The sequence below is a fragment of the Rhinoraja longicauda genome, chromosome 11 (genome assembly GCF_053455715.1).
Source record: "Rhinoraja longicauda isolate Sanriku21f chromosome 11, sRhiLon1.1, whole genome shotgun sequence".
NCBI lineage: Eukaryota > Metazoa > Chordata > Chondrichthyes > Rajiformes > Arhynchobatidae > Rhinoraja > Rhinoraja longicauda.
The window spans coordinates 24,238,173-24,261,709 of record NC_135963.1 but is presented as its reverse complement, the minus strand read 5'-3'; the positions used below and the strand labels follow the sequence as shown (position 1 = coordinate 24,261,709).

Below are 23,537 nucleotides of genomic sequence, written 5' to 3'. Positions count from 1 at the left end.
CATGTTTGCACAGACATAGTGGGCCAAAGGGCCTGTTCCTATGCTGTTCCATGTACTTTACTGGACAATACCATATACAACTGAAGCCCCAACCTCATTCATGAAATCTTGGGAATATGGTACAGAACTATGAATTGCCATCATTAGTAGATTAATCAGGAATCATGAAGACAGAGATACAGTTTCTCTGGTTGTTGTAGAAATCCACAACAAGGGGGCAAGGCTTTAAAATTAGAGCCAAGCCTTTCATCAAGACAGTGGAAATTTGGAATTCTCGTCAGCAAAAGTCAAATGATGCTAACGGCAATTTTTAATTGAAAATCTAAGATGGACATATTCATATCATATATCATATATATACAGCCGGAAACAGGCCTTTTCGGCCCACCAAGTCCGTGCCGCCCAGCGATCCCCGTACATTAACACTATCCTACACCCACTAGGGACAATATTATCAGACATGAAAAGAGTGTAGTGAATTTATGGAATTTAGTCACAGACCATCCATGTTTACACTGAATCGCTGAAGTAACTAAAGGAATGAAACAACCATTAGTCACAGTGGCACAGTTGGTAGAGATGCTAACGCACATTGCCAAAGAACTGGGTTCGATCCTGACCTCAGGTGCTGTCCGTGTGGAGTTTGCATGTTCTCCCCGACACCACATAGGTTTCCTCCCATGCCCAAAAAGACGCCTTTTATTTTGGGTAGTTGGCCTCTGTAAATTACCCTTAGCGTGCAGGGAGTGGATGTGAAAGTGGAATAACATAGAAATAGTGTGAATGGGTGATCGATGGTCGACATGGACCTGGTGGGCCCAAGGGCCCGTTTCCATGTTGTTTCTTTTAATCAATTAAACCTCATCTATCCCGATGTTCCTGTGCTTTTAATTCAATCATTGCTATTTAACATTTTCAGCCCTAAAAATATTTAAACTCAGAGGTCCACATTCATTACTTGCATAAGTAATATAAGAATTCGCTAGCATTGGGCAAGTACTACTGCCCTTTTCATTAACATTCACTTACCCTCCAAGGGATCCCTGGTGAGCCCCAGTTGACTGATGATGTAGCGGGGAATATCACATTTGATTCCTTGTCCTTCTTTGGCATGGCCTTCAGCTGCTTCCAATAAATGATAAAATTCTTCAGGATCAAACTCCTGCAAAATCAAAAGCAGCATGTTTTAGTTGGGAGTAAACAAGAAAATACAAAGTTATGTCAGCACCTTCTGCTTCCTCTTCTCAGTTTTCTGCTTCTTCACAAACTTTTCTGAACACTGAAACTTAAATAGCATTTGATACATCATTCCATTTGATACAGTGCATGGTGGAATGGAAATAAACACATTTTATTTCAAGTAAACAAGCCATAAACTTAAAACAATTTGGAACAATTCCCACTTAAAATATTGAGTGCTCAAGGAATAAAACATGTCTAGAAACACAGTTTAAATTGATCTTTGTCCAAAAAATATACATGTTGACAGGGAAAGGAGAAATGGTTCTGCTACGACAGTCTAAAAGTTTGGTCAGACCTCAGCCTGAGTACTGAGTGCAGTTCTGGGCACGATGCTATGGGAAGAATATGTTAGCATTGAAGAGGGTGCACAGGAGATTTACCAGAATCTTGGCCAGGGTGCAGCAGTTCAGTTGTGAGGAGAGATTGGAGAATTTATGCATGCTAACAATGTCATACCTTTTGGTGTTAATATGTTCAAATCACCCCCAGGAGCTAATAACCATTGCAGAAACAAGTAACCTTTCTATTTATCATCACTGTGATCCAGAATTCTTAAATTCTTGCCTGAATCTGCAAGATTTCTCATCAGTTTGTTGATCTCCATTCATCGTGTGTGCGTGTGCGTGTGCGTGTGTGTGTCTCATCAATTCCATCCCAACAAAATGCTGGAGTAACTTAGTGGGTTATATATATATATATATATATCTCACAACACACGTTGATTTTTAAAAGCACTATTCTAATAAGCCACCTTAATACAAAAAGGATACACCATAACGATCAGCTTGCTATTTCTATGAAAAGACTGAGGAGTACATTCAAGGAAAAATTATAAATAAGTACTTTCAAGAAAAAAAAGTTTTTCTCAAAACTAAATGTTAAAAATCATTTGCTCCTGTTGAAATAACAAGGTTTTAAAAAACTTATCTCGGTATTCTACAAGACCCTACGAGGGCAGCCATCTGGTTTATGAACGTCAGCATCAAGTCCCACTAGTTTCACTGGGACCACTTATTTTTCTATTATATTCCAATACAAGTCCCATTATTTTTTTTGACTGGCAGGAGGTTCCTCCTTCCCTATAACCGCCTTAATTGTCTGTGTGTCTGGTGCATCTTTTTTGTATTAAGGTGGCTTATTAGAATCTTAATATACTAAAACTCAGAAGAGTATATATGTTTGTAACAGTGATTTCAGCTGATTTCGGCAAAACGGTGAAACGTAGCGCCACAATTTTTGCACCACCTAATCACACCGCTGGACGCTTGCCGAAAATTATTTTTTTATTTAAATCAGTCGTATATTTTTTAAGTTAGAGGTTTAAAAGTCCAAAAAAAAATTCTCTCAGTTATTTCGACTGATTTCGGTAAAAACGGTGAACCGTAGCGCCACGACGCTGAACGCTGCTGGAAAATGATATTTTTATTTGATTTGGTCGTGTATTTGTTAAGTTACAGAGGTTTTGTCCATGGCCTTCAGCGTGTGACGTCAAAATGCCCATGTGAGAAGAGCTCGCCCAACCCCCCTCCTACTGATTTATTGAAGGCTTTCAGCGTGGTGCGTCTGTGCGTATGGGCTCCCCTCTCGCCTTGCTTCTCTCCTCTCTCCCACACCCGGGAGACCCTCTCCCCGCTATCGCCCCCCCCCCCCCCCCCCCGGACCTTTCACTGATGCGCTCCCCGCCCCCCCCCCCCCCCCAGACCTGTTGGTGCTGGGGGCAAGAGAGAGTAGGGGAAAGAGGTGTGCTGGGGAAAGGGGGGGTGGGGGATAGTAAGAGTGTGTCTGGGGGAGAGAGAATGGTGGCGGGGTCTGAGAATGGGGACTGGGGAGGGGGAAAACAGGGGTCGTCCGGAGGGGGCTTGGTGGTGGGGGAAATAGGGGTACTGGGAAAAGGGGAGGTCGTGGGGAAAGGGGGGGTGTGGGGAGAGTAAGATTGGGGTTGGGGAGGAGAGAATGGGGAGAATGGGGACTGGGGAGGGGGACAACAGGGGTCGTCCGGAGGGGGCTTGGTGGTGGGGGAAATAGGGGTACTGGGAAAAGGGGAGGTCGTGGGGAAAGGGGGGGGTGTGGGGAGAGTAAGATTGGGGTTGGGGGAGGAGAGAATGGGGGGTGTGGGAATGGGCCCAACGGGGGAGAGAATGGTGGCGGGGTCTGAGAATGGGGACTGGGGAGGGGGACAACAGGGGTTGTCCGGAGGGGGCTTGGTGGTGGGGGAAATAGGGGTACTGGGAAAAGGGGAGGTCGTGGGGAAAGGGGGGGTGTGGCGAGAGTAAGATTGGGGTTGGGGAGGAGAGAATGGGGGGGGTGGGAATGGGCCCAACGGGCCCTCTTCACTAGTAGTGCTTTTAAAAATCAACGTGTGTTGTGCGATATATATATAGTTGTGCGATATATATATATATATATATAACCCGCTAAGTTACTCCAGCATTTTGTTGGAATAGAATTGATACCCCCCACACACACACACACATCAGTCACTGAAAGGAAGCATGCAGGTACAGCAGGCAGTGAAGAAAGCCAATGGAATGTTGGCCTTCATAACAAGAGGAGTTGAGTATAGGAGCAAAGAGGTCCTTCTGCAGTTGTACAGGGCCCTAGTGAGACCTCACCTGGAGTACTGTGTGCAGTTTTGGTCTCCAAATTTGAGGAAGGATATTCTTGCTATTGAGGGCGTGCAGCGTAGGTTTACTAGGTTAATTCCCAGAATGGCGGGACTGTCATATGTTGAAAGACTGGAGCGACTAGGCTTGTATACACTGGAATTTAGAAGGATGAGAGGAGATCTTATCGAAACATATAGGATTATTAAGGGGTTGGACACGTTAGAGGCAAGAAACATGTTCCCAATGTTGGGGGAGTCCAGAACAAGGGGCCACAGTTTAAGAATAAGGGGTAGGCCATTTAGAACTGAGATGAGGAAAAACATTTTCAGTCAGAGAGTTGTGAATCTGTGGAATTCTCTACCTCAGAAGGCAGTGGAGGCCAATTCTCTGAATGCATTGAAGAGAGAGCTAGATAGAGCTCTTAAGGATAGCGGAGTCAGGTGGTATGGGGAGAAGGCAGGAACGGGGTACTGATTGAGAATGATCAGCCATGATCCCATTGAATGGCGGTGCTGGCTCGAAGGGCAGAATGGCCTCCTCCTGCACCTATTGTCTATTGTCTGCTTTTTCTTGGCCATTTTCTGTGTCTTTTACTGTGAAGACCATTCCAAAGTAATTATTAAGAACTGCAGTAACTTCCCTAATTAATATTATTAATTCCCAAATCTTATCCTGTTAGGGAGCAATACTTACTTTAGTCACTATCATCCTTATTATATACCTGTAAAAGCTCATACAGTTTTCATATTATTTACTTCTTTATTCTCTTATTTTCACTATTTATAATCTTTAATCATCCTTTTCTAGTTTCTAAATAGTTCCTCTGGTCCAGCAGGGACTCCACACTGAAGTCCTGCAAACTTTGTAACAACATTACAACATTTCCTGGATTCTGGAGAGCCCCAGAGGACTGCCGAACCACAAATGTAACGCTGCTATTCAAGATTGGAGGGACGCAAAGCATGAAACTATAGGCTTGTTAGATTGGGATCTTTAATTATTAACTAACTTTTTTTTTGTAGTTGGGTAGTAAGGGAAGAAACTGTAGACTGGAGGAAAATATTAGTGGATTGGAGTGATCAGGAATTCTGGCAAATGAATTCAATCCATGGAAATGCAAGGTGATTTATAGAGGATAAACAGGTAGGAAAGTACATAATTGCACAGTGAAGTTTGTTAAGCCCTGTTACGTAAGTTGGGAAGTTACCAAAATACCTATTGACCGTTACCCTTTGGAATAAACCTGAAATAAAACTTTTAATAAATATCAACATCCATATCATTAATCAACAAATTAAAAATGGACAGGTGATCACACTCCTGTCACTTCAGTGACCAAAATATAATAAACAGCGACTAGGGCAACCTAATTCCTAGAACATCAGTAACAAATAGCCATTCAATCCAAACATTCAGTTATGTGCCATCAAATATTCTTGATCATAATGTTGATGTATCATATCTGGTGAAGCCCAGCTAGGCAGAACATTTGTGTGTCTTCATTAATACTTTGCCTGCATTCTTGCCCTCTTCTTTGTAAGCTACTACAAAGAGGTTCAAATGCTGACAGCTGAACGCAGCACACGCACTTTGTATTCACCTGCTCACCCATCTCTACAAATCTATTTTGTGACACAATAAGAATTGCTTCATTGGGGTGGAGGTGAATCAATGTAGCATACATTTCTGTGGTGTCTTGTGACACCTCCATTCATAACAAATGTGGCCTTGATTTAAGAGCTACTTCAACAAATTCACTGGGAAGCTAGACAGGTCGGAAGTATGGGACTGCCCCAGAACCTTGACATTTAAAAGCACACTGTTATTTCATTGCAATTTACAGTTAAAACCTTTCCCATTCGCACCTTATCTTAAGCTAGCATTTTCTGCCTGTACTCTTTCACACTGCACAGGTAAATGTAACAATAATGATCTGCTTGGCCTTGAATTTTTATTTACCTTGTTTCCTTAATTCTGGACATATTGTATTGATGGACATACAGGTAATGAGTACATGAAACGTTTCTCTCACCAGACACTCAAGCAGTCGGGCTGGCCGGGCAATAATGATCATCAGCTTCTTCACCAGCTGGGTCACAAACGTCACCTCTGAACTCTCAGACCGTTCATGAGCCTATAAAATAAAAATCAGATTAATATTTAAACCAGGATTTTGCAACTTCACAACTTATTTCAGAAACAATAGAAATTCTATATTGTACACAATTATTGCACAATGCCCTCCACATCAAAAACATTAGTGAAAGAAGGGGCTCAACTTGTAATAGTATGCCTGCCAAAAATCTTGCACATTTCTGTGGCTCCGAAATTCTCATCAAAATACTGTCGTGCTCAAAGGATAATCTGGGCATCTTGCTTTGTTGCTGTTTAAACCTCTTTTGAAACATGCTGCACTACATACTAGAACCTCATTTCTGTGCAGTTTTTGCCTTGCCCGCAACAGCACACAATCATTAGCATCTGAAGCTGATGTCATGCTTGTCTGAGGAATGCCTATGTCATTCCTATACACTGTGAATCCCAATGACATAACCACCAGCTGAACAATTTATCCAGGCAGGTTAAGTTATACTGTGTCTGAAAAACCATCCATCACCACTAGTAAATCGTCGGCGCATGAAATTAAAATGACCCACTATTCCCCCACCCCTCCAGGTTACATCACGCTGCCTCCTTAAGAGACTCCAACTAGGCGGGTGCAATGCAATAAAAAAGAGAAAATAAACACAAAGCATTTTTCTCTGAAAAATATAATTAAAATTTTCGTAAAAATGTTATGCTTTTCTATTGAAATAGTTCCTCATATTACTGTAGTTGGATTTTAATGCTTACATATTTTAGGACTTACAAAGTAATATTTTGCAACTTGCAAGAATCAACACGTACAAGATCACGGTAACAAGATTAAACAGTGACAAAGAAAAGAATTGGTGCAGAATGCTGCTCAAAATTAAGTGTAAAATAATTTTAAAATCAATGCAATAACTATCGCTTCACTCCTCCCAAAATCTTATTTCTGAACTTCTTCAAAGCTTCAACGGCATCATATTGTTTATTGTATGAGTGTACAGTCAGAAGTCTGAAGACATACAACGATCTCCCTTAAGTGGCATCACTTAAGATACATATTATGTTTTCAAGAAGTGAGTCACACAGTATCATCCACCGTGTAATAATATTGAGAATGTAATAATATTGACAAAAAAGGTTTAAAGAATGCTGCCTATGATTCCGTAAAATATATACTATCATTCTCCAATATTTTTACTTTATTGTGCATCCTGATGCAATTGTCACCATCGTTTAATACTAGGTAGAGAATTTCTGTCCTCCCAAAGATTGATTCTCGATCCTCTTCTCATATGCTGCACTTCGTCAACACTGTCCAACGACACAATGCGAGATTCTCTAAATTTTACTTTAAACATTGAGAAAATAAAACTATTTATTTTCGTCTCCACACCTCAAGCTCTATTCCTCTCCCAAGGTATACTAGACTGAACCTTATTTAGTCATCTCTGTGCGATTGAACTCTGAGCTGAGGTGAGCTCATTTATGATGTATATGTCACACAACCCATATACCTTCACTCGTGTAATGCACACCTACTTGAGCAATCTGCTGTTAAAATCCTCACAACTGACTAGTTTTAATGCCCCTTTGCCAAAACTTCACATGGACAAAATTCCTTTCACCCATCACAATCCAAGGCACACTGGTCTCAGATGTTTCCTGGGCAAGACCACAGATAGATTTTAACACTTTCTTCCCTGTTTTCAAATCTCTCCATGGCCTCATCTTTTCTTTATTGTCACCCAACCTCCAACCCATTGTGAACTACCTTTATGATATTGTCAAAATGTTATTTGTGAAATACTTGGGATAATTTACATTAAAAACCGTTTCTAAATATCAGCAACCTCTGAAATGCTTAAAGAGTTTAAGGTGGTTCCAATTGCTCTCCATTTGCCAAAAATTTACAGGCGGTAGAAATAAAATAAAAACAGTCTACTACTCAGAGGTTATACAATAAATATACCACTTGGTTTTGATACCTAATTGATGTTCATTATTCCAGTCAGTCGTATTCAATTTTCATCAATTTATACCAACATATTCAACTCAGTTTTTTGGTATATAAATTAAAGCCAGACAAAATCAAACTAAATTGAATAAATGCAAATGAGAATATCATGGGAATCTGTGATGAAGCTTCTGTGCACAGAGATATTGCAGATAATTGCATCATCATCCAGGCAATTATTCAGCATGGATGACCTTCCTGCATTGTTATTGGTCCCAGGTGTACTCTACATTCTTATTGAAATGAAAACATTTGGTTTTGGTTTTTATTTATTACAATAAATACAACAGGGTGGTATGGTGGCGCAGCGGTAGAGTTGCTGCCTAACAGCACTTGCCGTGCCAGAGACCCGGGTTCGATCCCGACTACGGATGCTGCCTGTATCCGGTCGGTGAGGACTCGGTGAGCCGAAGGGCCTGTTTCCGTGCTGTATCTCTAAACTAAACTAATAATACTAAAAGACAACATCATGATTAAAGTGGTGAAGTGATTGTAAAGACCAAATGATGATAAAAGGAAGTAATATAGATTGTACGACATTGATATGGACATGGTGGTTCAAAGGGCCTGTTTCTGTGATATATGAATCAACGCACACTAGTCTGGGGTTAGCAAGATGTACAAGTCTTGGTGTGAGAAGCTGGAATCTGGGAAAATGCAGAGACAAAGGTTCCTCAGAAGTCTGAGAAAGTGGAGAGATACATGCATGGAAGACAAGACCTGGCCCCAACCTATTCATAGCTGTCAATGCTGAAGCCTAATGTCACAGGACAGCTGGTAATGACAGGTGGGTACTTCTGTCCAATCTCTTAAATCTCAAAAGATTTAAATCAGGGAACAAAAATATAATCACAAGTGCATGATTAAAATAATTACACCCTAACATCCAATAGCTGGGCAGGATATGCATTGGAGCTGTAGTATGTGGAAATCTGTAGACCCTATTGTGCACGTGCAATTCGGGAACTGCAGCTCAGAATTATTGGGCAGGACACTTCAGGGAGAGTGAATGTTACCTGGGCACTCTACTCCAGGAGGATGATTAATTAATTCAAATTTGATCAGTGCTCTGGGGCAGTACAATGTGAATGCAGGTGGAGGGATCCGAAGAAAGTAGCTCTTGGGGAGCCTCCACGCTCAGCCTTGTCCAAAGGCATTAGATTTTTGCTCAGTTTGGGTAAATTGGGGATTGTAAAGTGGATGTGCAAATTGTCCATAGCACCATGGAACAGCTGAACTATTTACATGGGTTTAGAAAAGAAAAATGTAGTAATCATGGGGACTGCATAGTGCTCTACAGTCAAGATAGATTTCAAAAGGCCTTGGTGCCTACTCTGTGGCCAAAGTAATGGCATCTCAATTGGGCTGGAAAGGAATACGAAGTGGTAAGATTCAATTGACGTGGTCCACTTGGGTACTGATAACATAAATAGGATCAGAAGAAGGTTTTGCCATGGGATTGAGTGATTCAAGACATGAAAAGTTTAACAAAATGAAATGAGAGCGCAGTGCCCAGTGGTAGTGAAGGAGATGAATGAAACTCAAAGCATGACGGCAAGGGGTCCAAAAAAAAGGTAAAATGTGCAGTCAAAACTGGAGTAACAATTGGAAAATGTCACAGCTTAAGACTCCTTACATGAATGCTCACAGCATTTGAAATATATATTTCAGTTAATGGAACAAATAAAAATTAATTTGTTTGATTTAATAGATATCAAAGGCATATAGTTGCAGGGTGACTGGAATGGGAACTCAATATTCCAGGTTATTCCATATTCCAAAGGAATTGGCAAAAAAAGGTGACACATTGTTAATCAAAGAAAGTAATGGCATCATGATGAATAATGATAAACATACAAGAATTAAACCATTGGAAGAACTTTGCTGGTCAAGCAGCATCTGTGGAAACAAAGGGATGGTTGATGTTCCAGGTCAAAATCCTGCATCAGGGGGAAGCTAGCCAATATAAAGAGGTGAGAGTGAGGGGTGAGAGAAGAGCAGCTATGTGTTAGGTGGAACTTGGTGAGGTGGGTTTGATGGTCAGATGGAGACAGATGGATAAGGGAGGTGTTATTTATTCACAAAATGCTGGAGTAACTCAGAGGTCAGGCAGCATCTCAGGAGAGAAGGAATGGGTTATGAGACAGTGGTTGCTGGGTGATAGATGGAAACAGATAAGGAAACAAAATAGCCAGACAGAGTCAGGTTGGGACGGGGAGAGGGAAGGTTGATAGAGGTTGGAAGATGATAAATTGAACCAGTTTAAGGGAGGGAGGATAGGAAAGTGGCACCAGATAAGAGAGGGAATAGCGAAGATAAATCGAGGGGATAGACAATAGACAATAGTTGCAGGAGTAGGCCATTCGGCCTTCGAGCCAGCACCGCCATTCAATGTGATCATGGCTGATCATTCACAATCAGTACGCCATTCCTGCCCTCTCCCCATATTCCTTGACTCAGCTATCTTTAAGAGCTCTGACCAGCTCTCTCTTGAAAGCATCCAGAGAATTGGCCCCCACTGCCTTCTGAGGCAGAGAATTCCACAGATTTACAACTCTCTGATTGAAAATGATTTTCCTCATCTCCGTTCTAAATGGCCTACCCCTTATTCTTAAACTGTGACCCCTGGTTCTGGACTCCCCCAACATTAGGAACATGTTTCCTGCCTCTAACGTGTCCAATCCCTTCAGAATCTTATATGTTTCAATATGATCCCATCTCATCTTTCTAAATTCCAGCATATACAAACCTAGTCGCTCCAGTCTTTTAACATATGACAGTCCCGCCATTCCAGGAATTAACCTAGTGAACCTACGCTGCACGCCCTCAATAGCAAGAATGTCCTTCCTCAAATTTGGAGACCGAAACTGCACACAGTACTCCTGGTGCGGTCTCACTAGGGCCCTGTACAACTGCAGAAGGACCTCTTTGCTCCTATACTCAACTCCTCTTGTCATAAAGGACCAACATACCATTAGCTTTCTTCACTGCCTGCTGTACCTGCATGCTAACTTTAAGTGACTGATGAACAAGGACACCCAGATCTCTTTGTACTTCCCCATTTCCTAACTTGACACCATTCAGATAATAATCTGCCTTCCTGTTCTTACCACCAAAGTGGAAAACCGCACATTAATCCACATTAAACTGCATCTGCCCACTCACACAACATCCTCATAGCACCCTCCTCACAGTTCACACTTCCACCCAGCTTTGTGTCATCCACAAATTTGCTAATGTTACTTTTAATCCTTTCATCTAAGTCATTAATGTATATTGTAAATAGCTGCAGTCCCAGCACCGAGCCTTGCGGAACCCCACTAGTCACTGCCTGCTATTCTGAAAGGGACCCGTTAATCCCTACTCTTTGTTTCCTGTCTGCCAACCAATTTTCTATCCATGTTAGCACCCTACCTCCAATACCATGTGCTCTAATCTTGCCCACTAATCTCCTATGTGGGACCTTATCAAAGGCTTTCTGAAAGTCCAGGTACACGACCTCCACTGGCTCTCCCTTGTCCATTTTCCTAGTTACATCCTCAAAGAATTCCAGATTAGTCAAGCATGATTTCCCCTTCGTAAATCCATGCTGACTTGGAACGATCCTATTACTGCTATCCAAATGTTCCGCAATTTCGTCTTTTATAATTGACTCCAGCATCTTCCCCACCTCTGATGTCAGGCTAGCTGGTTTAGAATTTCCCGTTTTCTTACTCCCTCCTTTCTTAAAAGCTACCCTCCAATCCACAGGAACTGATCCTGAATCCATAGAACATTGGAAAATGATCACCAATGCATCCACGATTTCTAGAGCCACTTCCTTAAGTACCCTGGGATGCAGACCATCAGGCCCTGGGGATTTATCAGCCTTCAGTCCCATCAGTCTACCCAACATCATTTCCTGCCTAATGTGAATTTCCTTCAGTTCCTCCATTACCCTAGGACCTCTGTCCACTAGTACAACTGGGAGATTGTTGGTGTCTTCCTTAGTGAAGACAGATCCAAAGTACCTGTTCAACTCGTCTGCCATTTCCTTGTGCTCCATAACAAATTCACCTGCTTCTGTCTTCAAGGGACCCACATTTGTCTTAACAATTTTTTCCTCTTCACGTACCTAAATAAGCTTTTACTATCCTCCTTTATATACTTGATTAGCGTACCTTCGTACCTCATCTTTTCTCCCCGTATTGCCTTTTTAGTTATCTTCTGTTGCTCTTTAAGAGTCCCAATCCTCTGGCTTCCCGCCCATCTTTATAATGTTATACTTCCTCTCCTTTATTTTTATACTGTCCTTGACTTCCTTTGTGAGCCAGGGTTGCCTCTTACTCCCCTTCGAATCTTTCTTCCTCTTTGGAATGAACTGATCCTGCACCTTCTGTATTATTCACAGAAATACCTGCCATTGTTGTTCCATCATCTTCCCCGCTAGGGTCTCTTTCCAGTCAACTCTGGCCAGCTCCTCTCTCGTGCCTCCATAGTCCCCCTTACTCAACTGCAATACTGGCACTTCCGATTTTCCCTTCTCCCTCTCAAATTGTAGATTAAAACTGATCATATTATGATCATTACCTCCTAATGGCTCTTTTACCTTGAGTTCCCTTATCAAATCTGGTTCATTACACAACACTAAATCCAGAATTACCTTCTCCCTGGTAGGCTCCAGTACAAACTGCTCTAAGAATCCATCTCGGAGGTACCCCACAAACTCCCTTTCTTGGGGTCCATTACCAAGCTGATTTTCCCAGCTTCCCTGCATGTTGAAATCTTCCATAACCACTGCAGCATTACCTTTGCGACATGCCAATTTTAGCTCTTGATTCAACTTGCACCCTATATCCAGGCTACTGTTTGGGGGCCTGTAGATAACTTCCATTAGGGTCTTTTTACCCTTACAATTCCTCAGTTCTCTCCATACTGATTCTACATCTCCTGATTCTATGTCACCCCTTGCAAAAGACTGAATATCATTCCTTACCTAGAGGATGTTGTGGAATTCATTGCCACAGACGGTTGTGGAGGCCGTTATTGGGTATTTTTAAGGCAGAGATTAAGATTCGTGATTAGTAAGGGTATCTATTGTTGTGGGGACAAATCAGGAGAATGGGGTTGAGAGTGAAAGATAGATCAGCCATGATTGAATGGTGGAGTGGACTTGTTGGACCGGATGGCCTACTGCTGCTCCTATGACTTATGAAAAGAAACCCACATGTTTAAATGTGTGGGCGATAGGCAGATGGTTTTTTTTTCTCCAGATTCCAGCATGTGCAGTCTCTTGTTTTGAAATGATATTGTTGGAAAATAATCTGGGATTGGTTTCAATGGAAATAAGCCATAACAGGGAGAGGCATGCATCATAAACCCATCTTAAAAGTTTGTATTGCACTATCTTAGGAAAGAAACATAAATGGGGAAATATTCAAATGAATGCAAGAAATGAACATCAATAAAGGGTTATTCTAATCTTCATATTGATTGAACTAATCAAGCTGGCAAGGGTAGTGTTTGCAGAGGAATACCTTACAGAACACCTACCAATTAACAGGCTATTTTTGGTTTGGTCATGTTAATAAGCATGGAATATGAAGAGCTTTGCAATGACGTGGAGTACTGTGTGCAGTTGTGTTCCCCTTATTTAAGAATATACCAGCATTGAAGGCAATCCAGAAGACCGATTCCTGGAATGAGAGGATTGTCCTATGACAAATGACTAAAAAGGTTAGACCTGTATTCATTGGCGTTTAGAAGAGACGTGATCTTACTGAAACATACAAGATCCTGCAGGGCATGAGAGAGTAGATGTTAAGATGTTTCTGCTATCAAGAGACACTCAAATAAAGATATATTGTTAGAAGATCAACGTCGTAGGTGGCCGCTATTTGTATACCTTGGGTATGTATGCAAGCAAAGAATTTCACTGTGCCTTGTCACATGTGACAATAAAGTATTCCATTCCATTCCGAGATATTGGGAGGTGAGATTTAAATGGACCTCATTTAAAACTGAAGTGTGTTGAATTTCTTTTGAGTGGCGAATCCCTGAAATTCTCTTGGGATTATGGAGGCCATGTCAGTAAAGATATTTACAGAAGTGGTCTATAAATATTCAAACGACGGGGGAATTGAGGGCTATGTAGAACTGCATTGAAGATGTTATGTCCTGGGGCATATCAGCGATGATTGTAGTGAATTGTAAGTTAGGCTTGAGAGAGCTTGTGACCTATTCCTGCTGCTGGTTTCTTCGATCATGTGTCACAGATACATGCTCCATAATTTAAACAGAGAAAGCAATCGGACAGCAAAAACATAAAAGAAAACTGGCATATAATTACAAAAAATAGTTAAGAGTTGTTAAGAAATGCATTACAGAACACAACAGTGATTGTGATCACGAAATTTAAAGTTCATGTTCTCTGACACCAATGGACAAATTGGGATTTAGGAGTCCTAAAATTTAGTACAACTTGTAAGCTGCTAGAAAGTAGAAGAAAACAGGAGAATTCAAAATAAATAGATCAAATATGTTTATTCTAACATATCTTCAGTTATCGCAAGCATTGTGGATATTGTAGAAAATTCTCGATTGCCATGTCTAAATCACAAAACGTGATTCTAATTTACCTATGCCTTTTTTTTTCTGAGTTTAATACCCAAATAGCAAATCTGAGGCTAATTCTGAAACTCAAATATTAATTGCAAAAAGAGTCCAATGTTTGCAGTAATGAGTCTAAATATGAAAAAAAGTGCCGCATTGCCATTTGGAAATAAACTTCTCATAAGCATCAATAAAGTTTGCCTCAACATAGGTTTACTCTATCAGAGCTATATTTGTAAGAGGGTGGCATTGTGAACATGTCCAAGCTTCTGCAACCAAGTGAACAGTTTTAAATGATGATCTTTAAATAATCACTTCTGTTAACACTGAGCATGTTTTCAGTAGAGCAAACAATATTCTGTCAGTAAAAATAAATTTAATAAGAAAGGACCAGATTAAATCAGGATCAATCAAATGTAGTTTTCTTTCAGAGTTCCAGAAAGTGCAATTTTTTTTCTTTATTATTCATATCTACATGATTGTTTCATGGTCTGACTTGTGCCATATTTATTTTCTGTGATAAAGGAAAAGACAACGTCTACACACAAAATTGGTTACAATGCGACCTGAATTTTAAACTCAAAATGAATACTTACATCTTGCAGTAGCTTCTCCAAGTTCTCTTGCAGCTCAAAGAAATATCTGGAAGTGATGAGTCCATCTCGAGATTTTGCCAGGCAGTCCCTTGCCAGTTCAATAATTTGGTGGTGGATAAAGCTGAGAACCCCATCAGCTAATGGCAGCACATTCTCAGGAGCACTCGATTTGATAAACTCCTGGAGATTCTCTTCCATTTGAGCCGTGGCCTGTTGAATAAAATTTGTTTGCCATAGGTTATGTGCCATGAAACTATAGTTATTGCTCTTACAAAAATATAGACAAAGTTTATATTTATATATAAAAACACACAAGAACAATAGAGTACCTTTAGTGTATGTATATATACACATATGTGTGTTTGTGAGTGTGTGTGTGTATATATACACACACCAATGAGCCAAAACATTATGACCACTGACAGGTGAAGTGAATAACATTGATTATCTTGTTACAATGGCACCTGTCAAGGGGGTGAGATATATTCGGCAGCAAGTGAACAGTCAGTTCTTGAAGTTGATGGGTTGGATGCAGGAAAAATGGGCAGGACTAAAGACCTGAGCGACTTTGACAAGGGCCAAATTGTTATGGTCAGACGATTGGGTCAGAGCATCTCTGAAACAGCAAGGCTTGTGGGGTGCTCCCAGTCAGCAGTGGTACCTACCGACAGTGGTCCGAGATCCGAGGAGGGACAAACCACAAATCGGCGACAGGATGTTGGGCACGCAAGGCTCATCGATGCGCGAGGGCAACGAAGGCTATCCCGTCTGGTCTGAACTGGCAGGTCTACTGTGGCACAAGCCACAGAAAATTTTAATGGTGCTCACGGGAGGAATGTGTCACAATACACAGTGCATCGCACCCTGCTGCGTCTGGGGCTGCGTAGCCGCAGACCGGTCAGAGTGCCCATGATGATCCCTGTCCACCATCGAAAGTGCCTACATTGGGCACGCGAGTGTCAGAACTGGACCTTGGAGCAGTGGAAGAAGGTCGCCTGGTCCGATGAGTCCCGCTTTCTTTTAGATCAAGTGTATGTGTGCGCCGTTGACCTTGGGAAGTGATGGCACCAGGATGCACTGTGGGAAGAGGACAAGCCAGTGGAGGGAATGTGATGCTCTGGGCAATGTTCTGCTGGGAAACCCTGGGTCCGGCCATTCATGTGGATGTCAATTTGACACGTGTCACCTATCGAAACATCGTTGCAGACCAGGTACACCCCGTCATGGCAATGGTATTCCCTGATGTCAGTGGCCTCTTTCAGCAGGAGAATGCACCATGCCACACTGCACACATTGTTCGGGAATGGTTTGAGGAAATTGATGAAGTGTTCATGGTGTTGCCCTGGCCTCCAAATTCTCCAGATCTCAATCTGATTGAGCATCTGTGGGATGTGCTGGATCGACAAGTCCGATCCACTGCGGCTCCACCTCGTAACTTATAGGACTTGTAGGATCTGCTGCTAATGTTTTGGTGCCAGGTACCACAGGACACCTTCAGGGGTCTTGTTGAGTCCATGCCTCGGCGAGTCAGCGCTGTTTTGGCGGCACACGGAGGACCAACAACATATTAGGCAGGTGGTCATAATGTTTCGGCACATCAGTGTATATATTATATATATAATATATATACACACACACACACACTAAAGGTGCTCTATTGTTCTTGTATTTTTTTTTAAACAAGGCAGTAATCAAATGCACAATGGAAGGACTTTTATTTATAAAACACTACGCAACTTTGGGGTAATACAAAGCACATAGTCAATAATTTGTTTCTGAAGTGCAGTAACTGTTGTTTTAGAACAGTATAAGCACGAGTCTTCTACTGATTTTATTTTATTTCAAGAAACCAATGGGAAGAGACAAGATTTACGGCGTAAAAGATTAGGTTGCCATAAAATAATATTGTAGTCTGTGGATGGAAGGCTGTGAGGCAACAATACTTTGATAAAAGTATAAGTACCTATCTGGAGGGAAAACTTAAAATAGTTAAAAATTAAAATAGTGGTCCGTGGACAGTTTAACCAATGTAAACAATTTATTGTCTTCTACAAGTATATGAAAACATATTGGGAATTATTTCAAATGGTTCTGTAGTGAGATACCAGAAAATAATGAGGTGGAAAGTGTTCTGAAATAACCTTTTAAGATGGAGGGGAATACAAGAACAAGGCCATGGTATAACATTTCTGGATCTGAGAAAAGCTAGACTGAAAAGTTCAATGAAGTCGCCTGGCTATGGGAATATTGATTGGTTTGCAGATGGCGATGGCCCTGGCAAGAATGCTGTTACTGAACATCCTTAATTTCCCCAAAATGGTGACTTCTGCAGAATGGTAAGACTTAACAGATTGTTTCAGATGGTAGTGAGTATTCAAGAATTTCTTGGTGAGCAGAAAAATCAACTAGATAAAATTTAAAATAAACAGATGGACAAATAGTTTTGAAAAAAAGAATCAGGACTCACCTTGGGAAATCTTTCTTTGTACACATGGTTCATCATTACTATCTCATTGTCATAGAAACAAGGGGATCTTCCGGGACTGTCATTTATAAGACAAAGATGCAAAATGTGTAATTAAAAAAGTGTTTCACATAATACAATTTATTCATTGATAATTACATTACAAACGTTGGAAAATATTTTCTGCTTCACTGGATTGAGCGGATAGGGAATTTGATTTAGGGTATTCATTAGATGTTCCACTGCATTTCGGTTTACTTGACGATAATAAACTAAACCAAACCAAAGAATTTCCCATAAGTTTGCATTTAACAGTTTAAATGTGTTGTTTGCTCAAGTTCTATCAAAACGTCTGTTTATCAGGCATGTGAGTGAGGTAAAAAAAAGAGGAAAAGAGCCGAGCGTTTGCGTGAGGTGTACAACGGGGGTGAAAAAAATTGAAAATTTTCACACAAAAATCACCATTTTTAAGCCTCTTTTGGAGCATTTCAAAGTATAAAACAAACATTACAAAATAATGTGAATATGTCACTGAACACTAATAACATTTTGAAGTAAATTCGCATTTCTGCTGTGTTTTATATTTTAACCCTGTCTTAATTAATTTAGTTTTATGATCTTGCACTTAAATTTAATATTTACTCATTACACTTATTTTCTGGCACTCTTTGTTCCAGAGCTTTGCTGGTTTATCCAGCAGGATGGTTTATCCAGTCGGCTATGGGGATAGATGTGCTGGCTCCAGCTGGGCTGGAGTTCCAGAGCCCCGGCCGCAGGTTGCAAATTCAACCCACCAATCGGCCGTGGAAGTCCCGATGAGGTCGCGATTGGATGCCTTGCCCAGACTAAGTGCATCATTTTCGGGGAGAATTCCAGGGTGCGGGGGATTTCTCGCGGAACCCCTCGCGACCCCAAGCTGAACCCTAGTGTTCATTACAAGTCTATACATCGTTTATTTATTTTCTTTCTTTTTTTCGATCCGATTTCCCCGTTTATTTGGCAAAGTGAAAAACGCAGAAATCATGCAAAAAGCGTGGAAAATAGATTTTTAAAACGTGGAAATCCATGGAAAATTCACATGCCTGGTTTATTATGTTAATGAGTCCTGTGCTTTGTATTGTCATAACACTCCCAACTTAACAAACGCTCTCATCTTCAGACAAGTCACCATGCCCAAGTCAATGGAAATTGAATTTTGTGTCTGGTTGAATAGAATGGCCAAAACATTTTCATTTTGAATTACAAGTCAAGTACAGGTTTCTTTATTGTCAATAGAATAAATGTTAACTAATACAATGGACATCATGTACAATTAATGAAGATGGGTGGTTGATGGTCAAGATGAACTCGGTGGTTTAAAAGGACCTGTTTCTATGACCCAATAACTCTGTAACATTTAGTATGCCAATTAAAATACCATTTTTGTATTTACCTTTGATGACTATAACTAAGAATATCAGTCTTTTACAAGCTAACATTCAGCTCAAAACATTTTCAGAAATACATATGACATTAAACAGATCGTCTAATTTCAGTAAGCAGCACAGGAACCTATACATAGAACAGTTGCTATAATTTCATTTTCTTTTGGAATTTCTGCCGTTTCTTATATTAAACTTTCAATTTATTTCACGTATTTTTCATGCTTTCACATTAATGTGTAATGGCCCTGTAACTTGGGCACTATACTTACAAATTGCACAAATTGATTAGTTTTAATACTTTGATACATCCAGAACTTTAGCCCATCTCTATTGATGAATACATTTGGTACCATTTGAATCATTTTTCCAGAAACATTCTCCACCTCCCAGTTGTTTTATCAAAACATCTCAAGTTACTTTTGCTTTCTACTTCACAACATTGTCTTGATGTTAACATCATGTGTTGATTATTCTTTGAATTAAATTAAATAATCAGAATATTTGTTTTAAAGGTACCCCAATACAGTTTGATGAAAGTGCCCTCTTGTTCACATCATTAAAAGACAAATGGCTGCTTCCCATATTGAAGAAAACAAAGTTTCCCCAATCATTTATCCAAGCTCATGCCCATGACATTTGCAATTGGCCTTTTGGCACTTTTCTGCTTGTCTTTCACATTTGTTTGTGACCAGACTGAATGCAGCATTCAACAGAATACTGTGAATCAAAGTTTGATCTTTACTTTCTCTAATTTATGGTCAACTTCTTTTTTTTAAGTAAATAAATAACCCACTGATTTTGTTCGAAGAGAGTCAAAACTAAAAAACAAATCTTTTGGTTTTCAAAAATATGTGAGAGAAAAAAAAGATACTTAAGGAACTGCAGATGCTGGAAACTTGAGCAAAACATAAATTGCTTGAGTAACGCAATGATCAGGCAACATCTGTGGAGGGAATGGATAGGCAACATCTTGGGTCGAGACCCTTCTTCAGATTCATTCAGTCGATTATCCATTTCCTCCACAGATGCTGCCTGACCCGAGTTCTCTAGCACTTTGTGTTCTGTGGGAATATAAAATTCATTTTAAAATCATTACTTATCTATCAGTTAAATAATGTGCCAAAAGGCGAATTGCAACTAAGGTTGAAGATACCAGTCTCAAGGCCATTTAAAATTCCATCTGGTTTGGTTCTGCTGTTTCAGTATCCTGCATTAATATCAAGCATGCCAGTCAGACAAAGCAGAAATTAAATGTGGTGTAAAACCTAGTGAAACCATGTTCTTACCCAACAATGTGTCTGAACATGAACCTTAAACTAGATGACCAAATGTTTTCCCGCACCAGCAAGTAATATGCTCAGGAAGATCACAAACTATCAGCAACATTGAGAATGTAATGCTATTTGCAACCTTAAGATAATTTCCGCTCCGATCATCTAAAATATATTCAAAACCAGGCATTAAAAAATGGGAGGAAAATACCATTCATTCCCTTTTCAAAATCTAATGCTATTTATATATTCATCTTTCCTCAGTTTGTTAATTATCGCCTCACTATCCATATTGCAAACCACTGAAAAATTATAATCTTGCCTTAAGTTAATACTAACATTGTATCTTAGTATAATGTTGAGAGGCTGCAATATTGAAAATGTAGCTGTTTTTCCTAACATCTTTAAAAAGGATTTTTATCAAAAACATCTATTTCAATGCCAGGGAAAACAAATTATGTCATCGTAGTGATTAATAAATTTCAGCTCAATATCATGTCACAATTTTATTTTCATTCTCATCAATCCTCCTGCCACTCTGGAAATGATGCATAGAATTTAAGGAAAGCTGACAAATTGTTGATGACCTCATCTCTTGGAAAGCAGGGTTTTGTAAGCGTCACAATAACATCCTTCACAATTATAAATTTATTAGACAGAAGAGACGATGAAGTAATTTCTCAGTTTGAGGTTGCCTAATGAATGAATAACCATCAACAGTGCATTATTTAACTGCCATTCATTATCGGACAAACCACAAAGTCAAAAGAAAACCTGGCTATTAATTCTCGAAACAGTAACATGGTGTCATGAGAGAACAAGGAAGCATTGACCGAGGACTAGTATGGGTTATTTGTTCTGATATGATTAAATAAAAATACAATATAAGAAAATAACTGCAGATGCTGGTACAAATCAATTTATTCACAAAATGCTGGAGTAACTGAAGAAGGGTCTCGACCCGAAACGTCACCCATTCCTTCTCTCCCGAGATGCTGCCTGACCTGCTGAGTTACTCCAGCATTTTGTGAATAAATAAAAATACAAGTCCCTTGGGATGAGGATGGCATGCAAATGCAACCTGTTGTTGATTAGGTATCAATTCTATATTAATCATTTCCTGGTGGCAGGTTGGGAAGTAGTTACTATTGATGTATGATTTGCAATCTGGCAAGTCTTACGCACTATTAATCATGTGTGCACAATATACCTGCAGTGCATAGCAGGACAACCAAGGGGGCAAATGGGAAGAGGAACACAAAATATGCTTGGCATTCTTATGAATTGAGCAACTACGGTGAACAAATGATAAACAGCCCTTTTTATTGAGTGCCATTAGCCCAGCTTATCTATAATCGTTCAGTGCCATAGACTGAAATTCATTGATGTCAACAATTGTTCCTTACAAACTTATTTTTAAAACCCACTATTTTAATTAAGAAATGATATCTATCTATTTTACTTTCGAGTAATAAGGGTCAGTCATATTTTTTATGACCAAAACGACAATACAAATCATACAGTTCATATTTTATATCACCCATAAACAAATGTCTCACCAAAATGTTATTCCATTAAAATATTAATCGAACAGCATGGCACAGCACTTGAGCTGGATCGTACATATGGCTAGCTGCATGAGTGGAGAAGAGCTGGCGACATGCAGTGTGTGAGTCAGCACATTCCTGAATATCACACCTGTGCAGTGCAATGTAGAGACCAGGAGCACATTGGAGGTCAGATGTCAACATGTCCGACAATTCACCATACCAGTGGCAGAGCTTAGCCATGCTGAGCATCTGACCCTTCAACTTTATGTCATGTGCGGCTGATGTGCAGCAAAAGCCCAATCATTTGCAGTTTTATTTTTCTTAAATCGTGATCCTGTTATTGTTTGCAACGACTTCATTGTGTTTCAAGTAAACTTATTATGCTTTATTAATTTAAAAACAATTTTAAACCACGTCTACTGTTGTGAAATGTCTCTGATCGTGTGATGTAATATGTCTTTAGGCATCAGTGCTGACTCTACCACTGCTCCAGTTGTGGAGCAGCCTTGATAGCAAGGCCCAAAACTGAAATGAAGTTTGAGCGTTTGAGGAAATGATGATCGTTGAAGACAAAAATTTCATATTCTAGATTCAGCCCAATATTTTGCTCTTTTTTGAGTAACAGAATTCTAATTTTCATCCCTACTTTAGTGGACACGTTCTTAAAAATGTCACAACGATAATGCACAATTTTAATGGATAAAATATTACAGGAGAACAGTTGACTGTGGGATGAGTTTATTTAATGCATTCAATGACAAAAATATTTAAATGCAATTGTATTACAGCCGAAGAGATGATGGACACCCAAAATATATGAAGGTAGATAAATCTCCCAAGCCTAATCAGAAATATCCACGAACACTGTGGGAAGTTAGAAGAAATTGCAGGTGACCTAGCTGAGACAAATGAATCACTCTTAGACATGGGTGAGGTGCCGGAAAACTGAAGGGTGTGGCTCTATTTAAGAAGGGCTGCAAAGACAAACCTGGGAACTATAGATAGCAAGCCTAACATCTGTGGAAGGAAAGTTACTATAGAGGATTTTAAGGGATAAAACATACATGCATTTGGATAGTTTGGTTGGGGATGGTCAGCATGGTTTTGTACATGAGGGATCACATCCCACAAATTTAATTGAAGTTTTTGAAGAAGTAACTAAGATGGTTGACAGGGACAAGGCTGTAAATATAGTCTATATGAACTTCAGCAAGGCCTTTGATATGGTTCCATGCGGTAGGCGAGAGAATGTTATTTAGTGAACTAGCTCTCTGTGACTAGTGGTGTGTGCCAGGGGTCAGTTCCAGGGCCATTATTCTTTGTCATCTACATCAGCAATTTGGATTATAATGCACAGGCATGTTAGTAAGTTTGCAGATGACACTAAAATAGGGTGTATTGTCGACTGTGAAGATGGTTATCAAGAATTACAGTGGGATCTCCAAGTCTAAAAATCTAAAAATCTTGATCAGCTGGGCATGTGAGCCGAGAAATGGCTAATGGGCCAATTCAAATGAGTGTAAGATTTTGTATTTTGGAAAGTCTATCCAGGACCAGACCTTCACAGTGAATGTTAGATCTCTGGGGAGCATTGTACATCAGAGGGATCTAAGAGGACGTGCACAGATCCCTGAAAGTGGTGTCACAGGTAGATAGAGTGGTGAAGAAGGCTTTTCACACATTGGTCT

General features: G+C 40.1%; 1 protein-coding gene across 7 annotated transcripts in view; it reads right to left on the bottom strand.

Moving 5' to 3' along the window:
• mast2 (microtubule associated serine/threonine kinase 2) overlaps positions 1-23,537 on the bottom strand; it is a 266,095-nt gene that overhangs the window by 43,747 nt on the left and 198,811 nt on the right. For all 7 annotated transcript variants that reach the window (XM_078408488.1, XM_078408489.1, XM_078408491.1 and 4 more), the window contains 4 exons: positions 17,608-17,683; positions 15,141-15,350; positions 5,881-5,982; positions 1,030-1,162 (listed from right to left, as the gene is read on the bottom strand). In XM_078408488.1, coding sequence (XP_078264614.1) covers positions 1,030-1,162; positions 5,881-5,982; positions 15,141-15,350; positions 17,608-17,683 — 521 coding nt within the window. The remainder of the gene's footprint in view (positions 1-1,029; positions 1,163-5,880; positions 5,983-15,140; positions 15,351-17,607; positions 17,684-23,537) is intronic.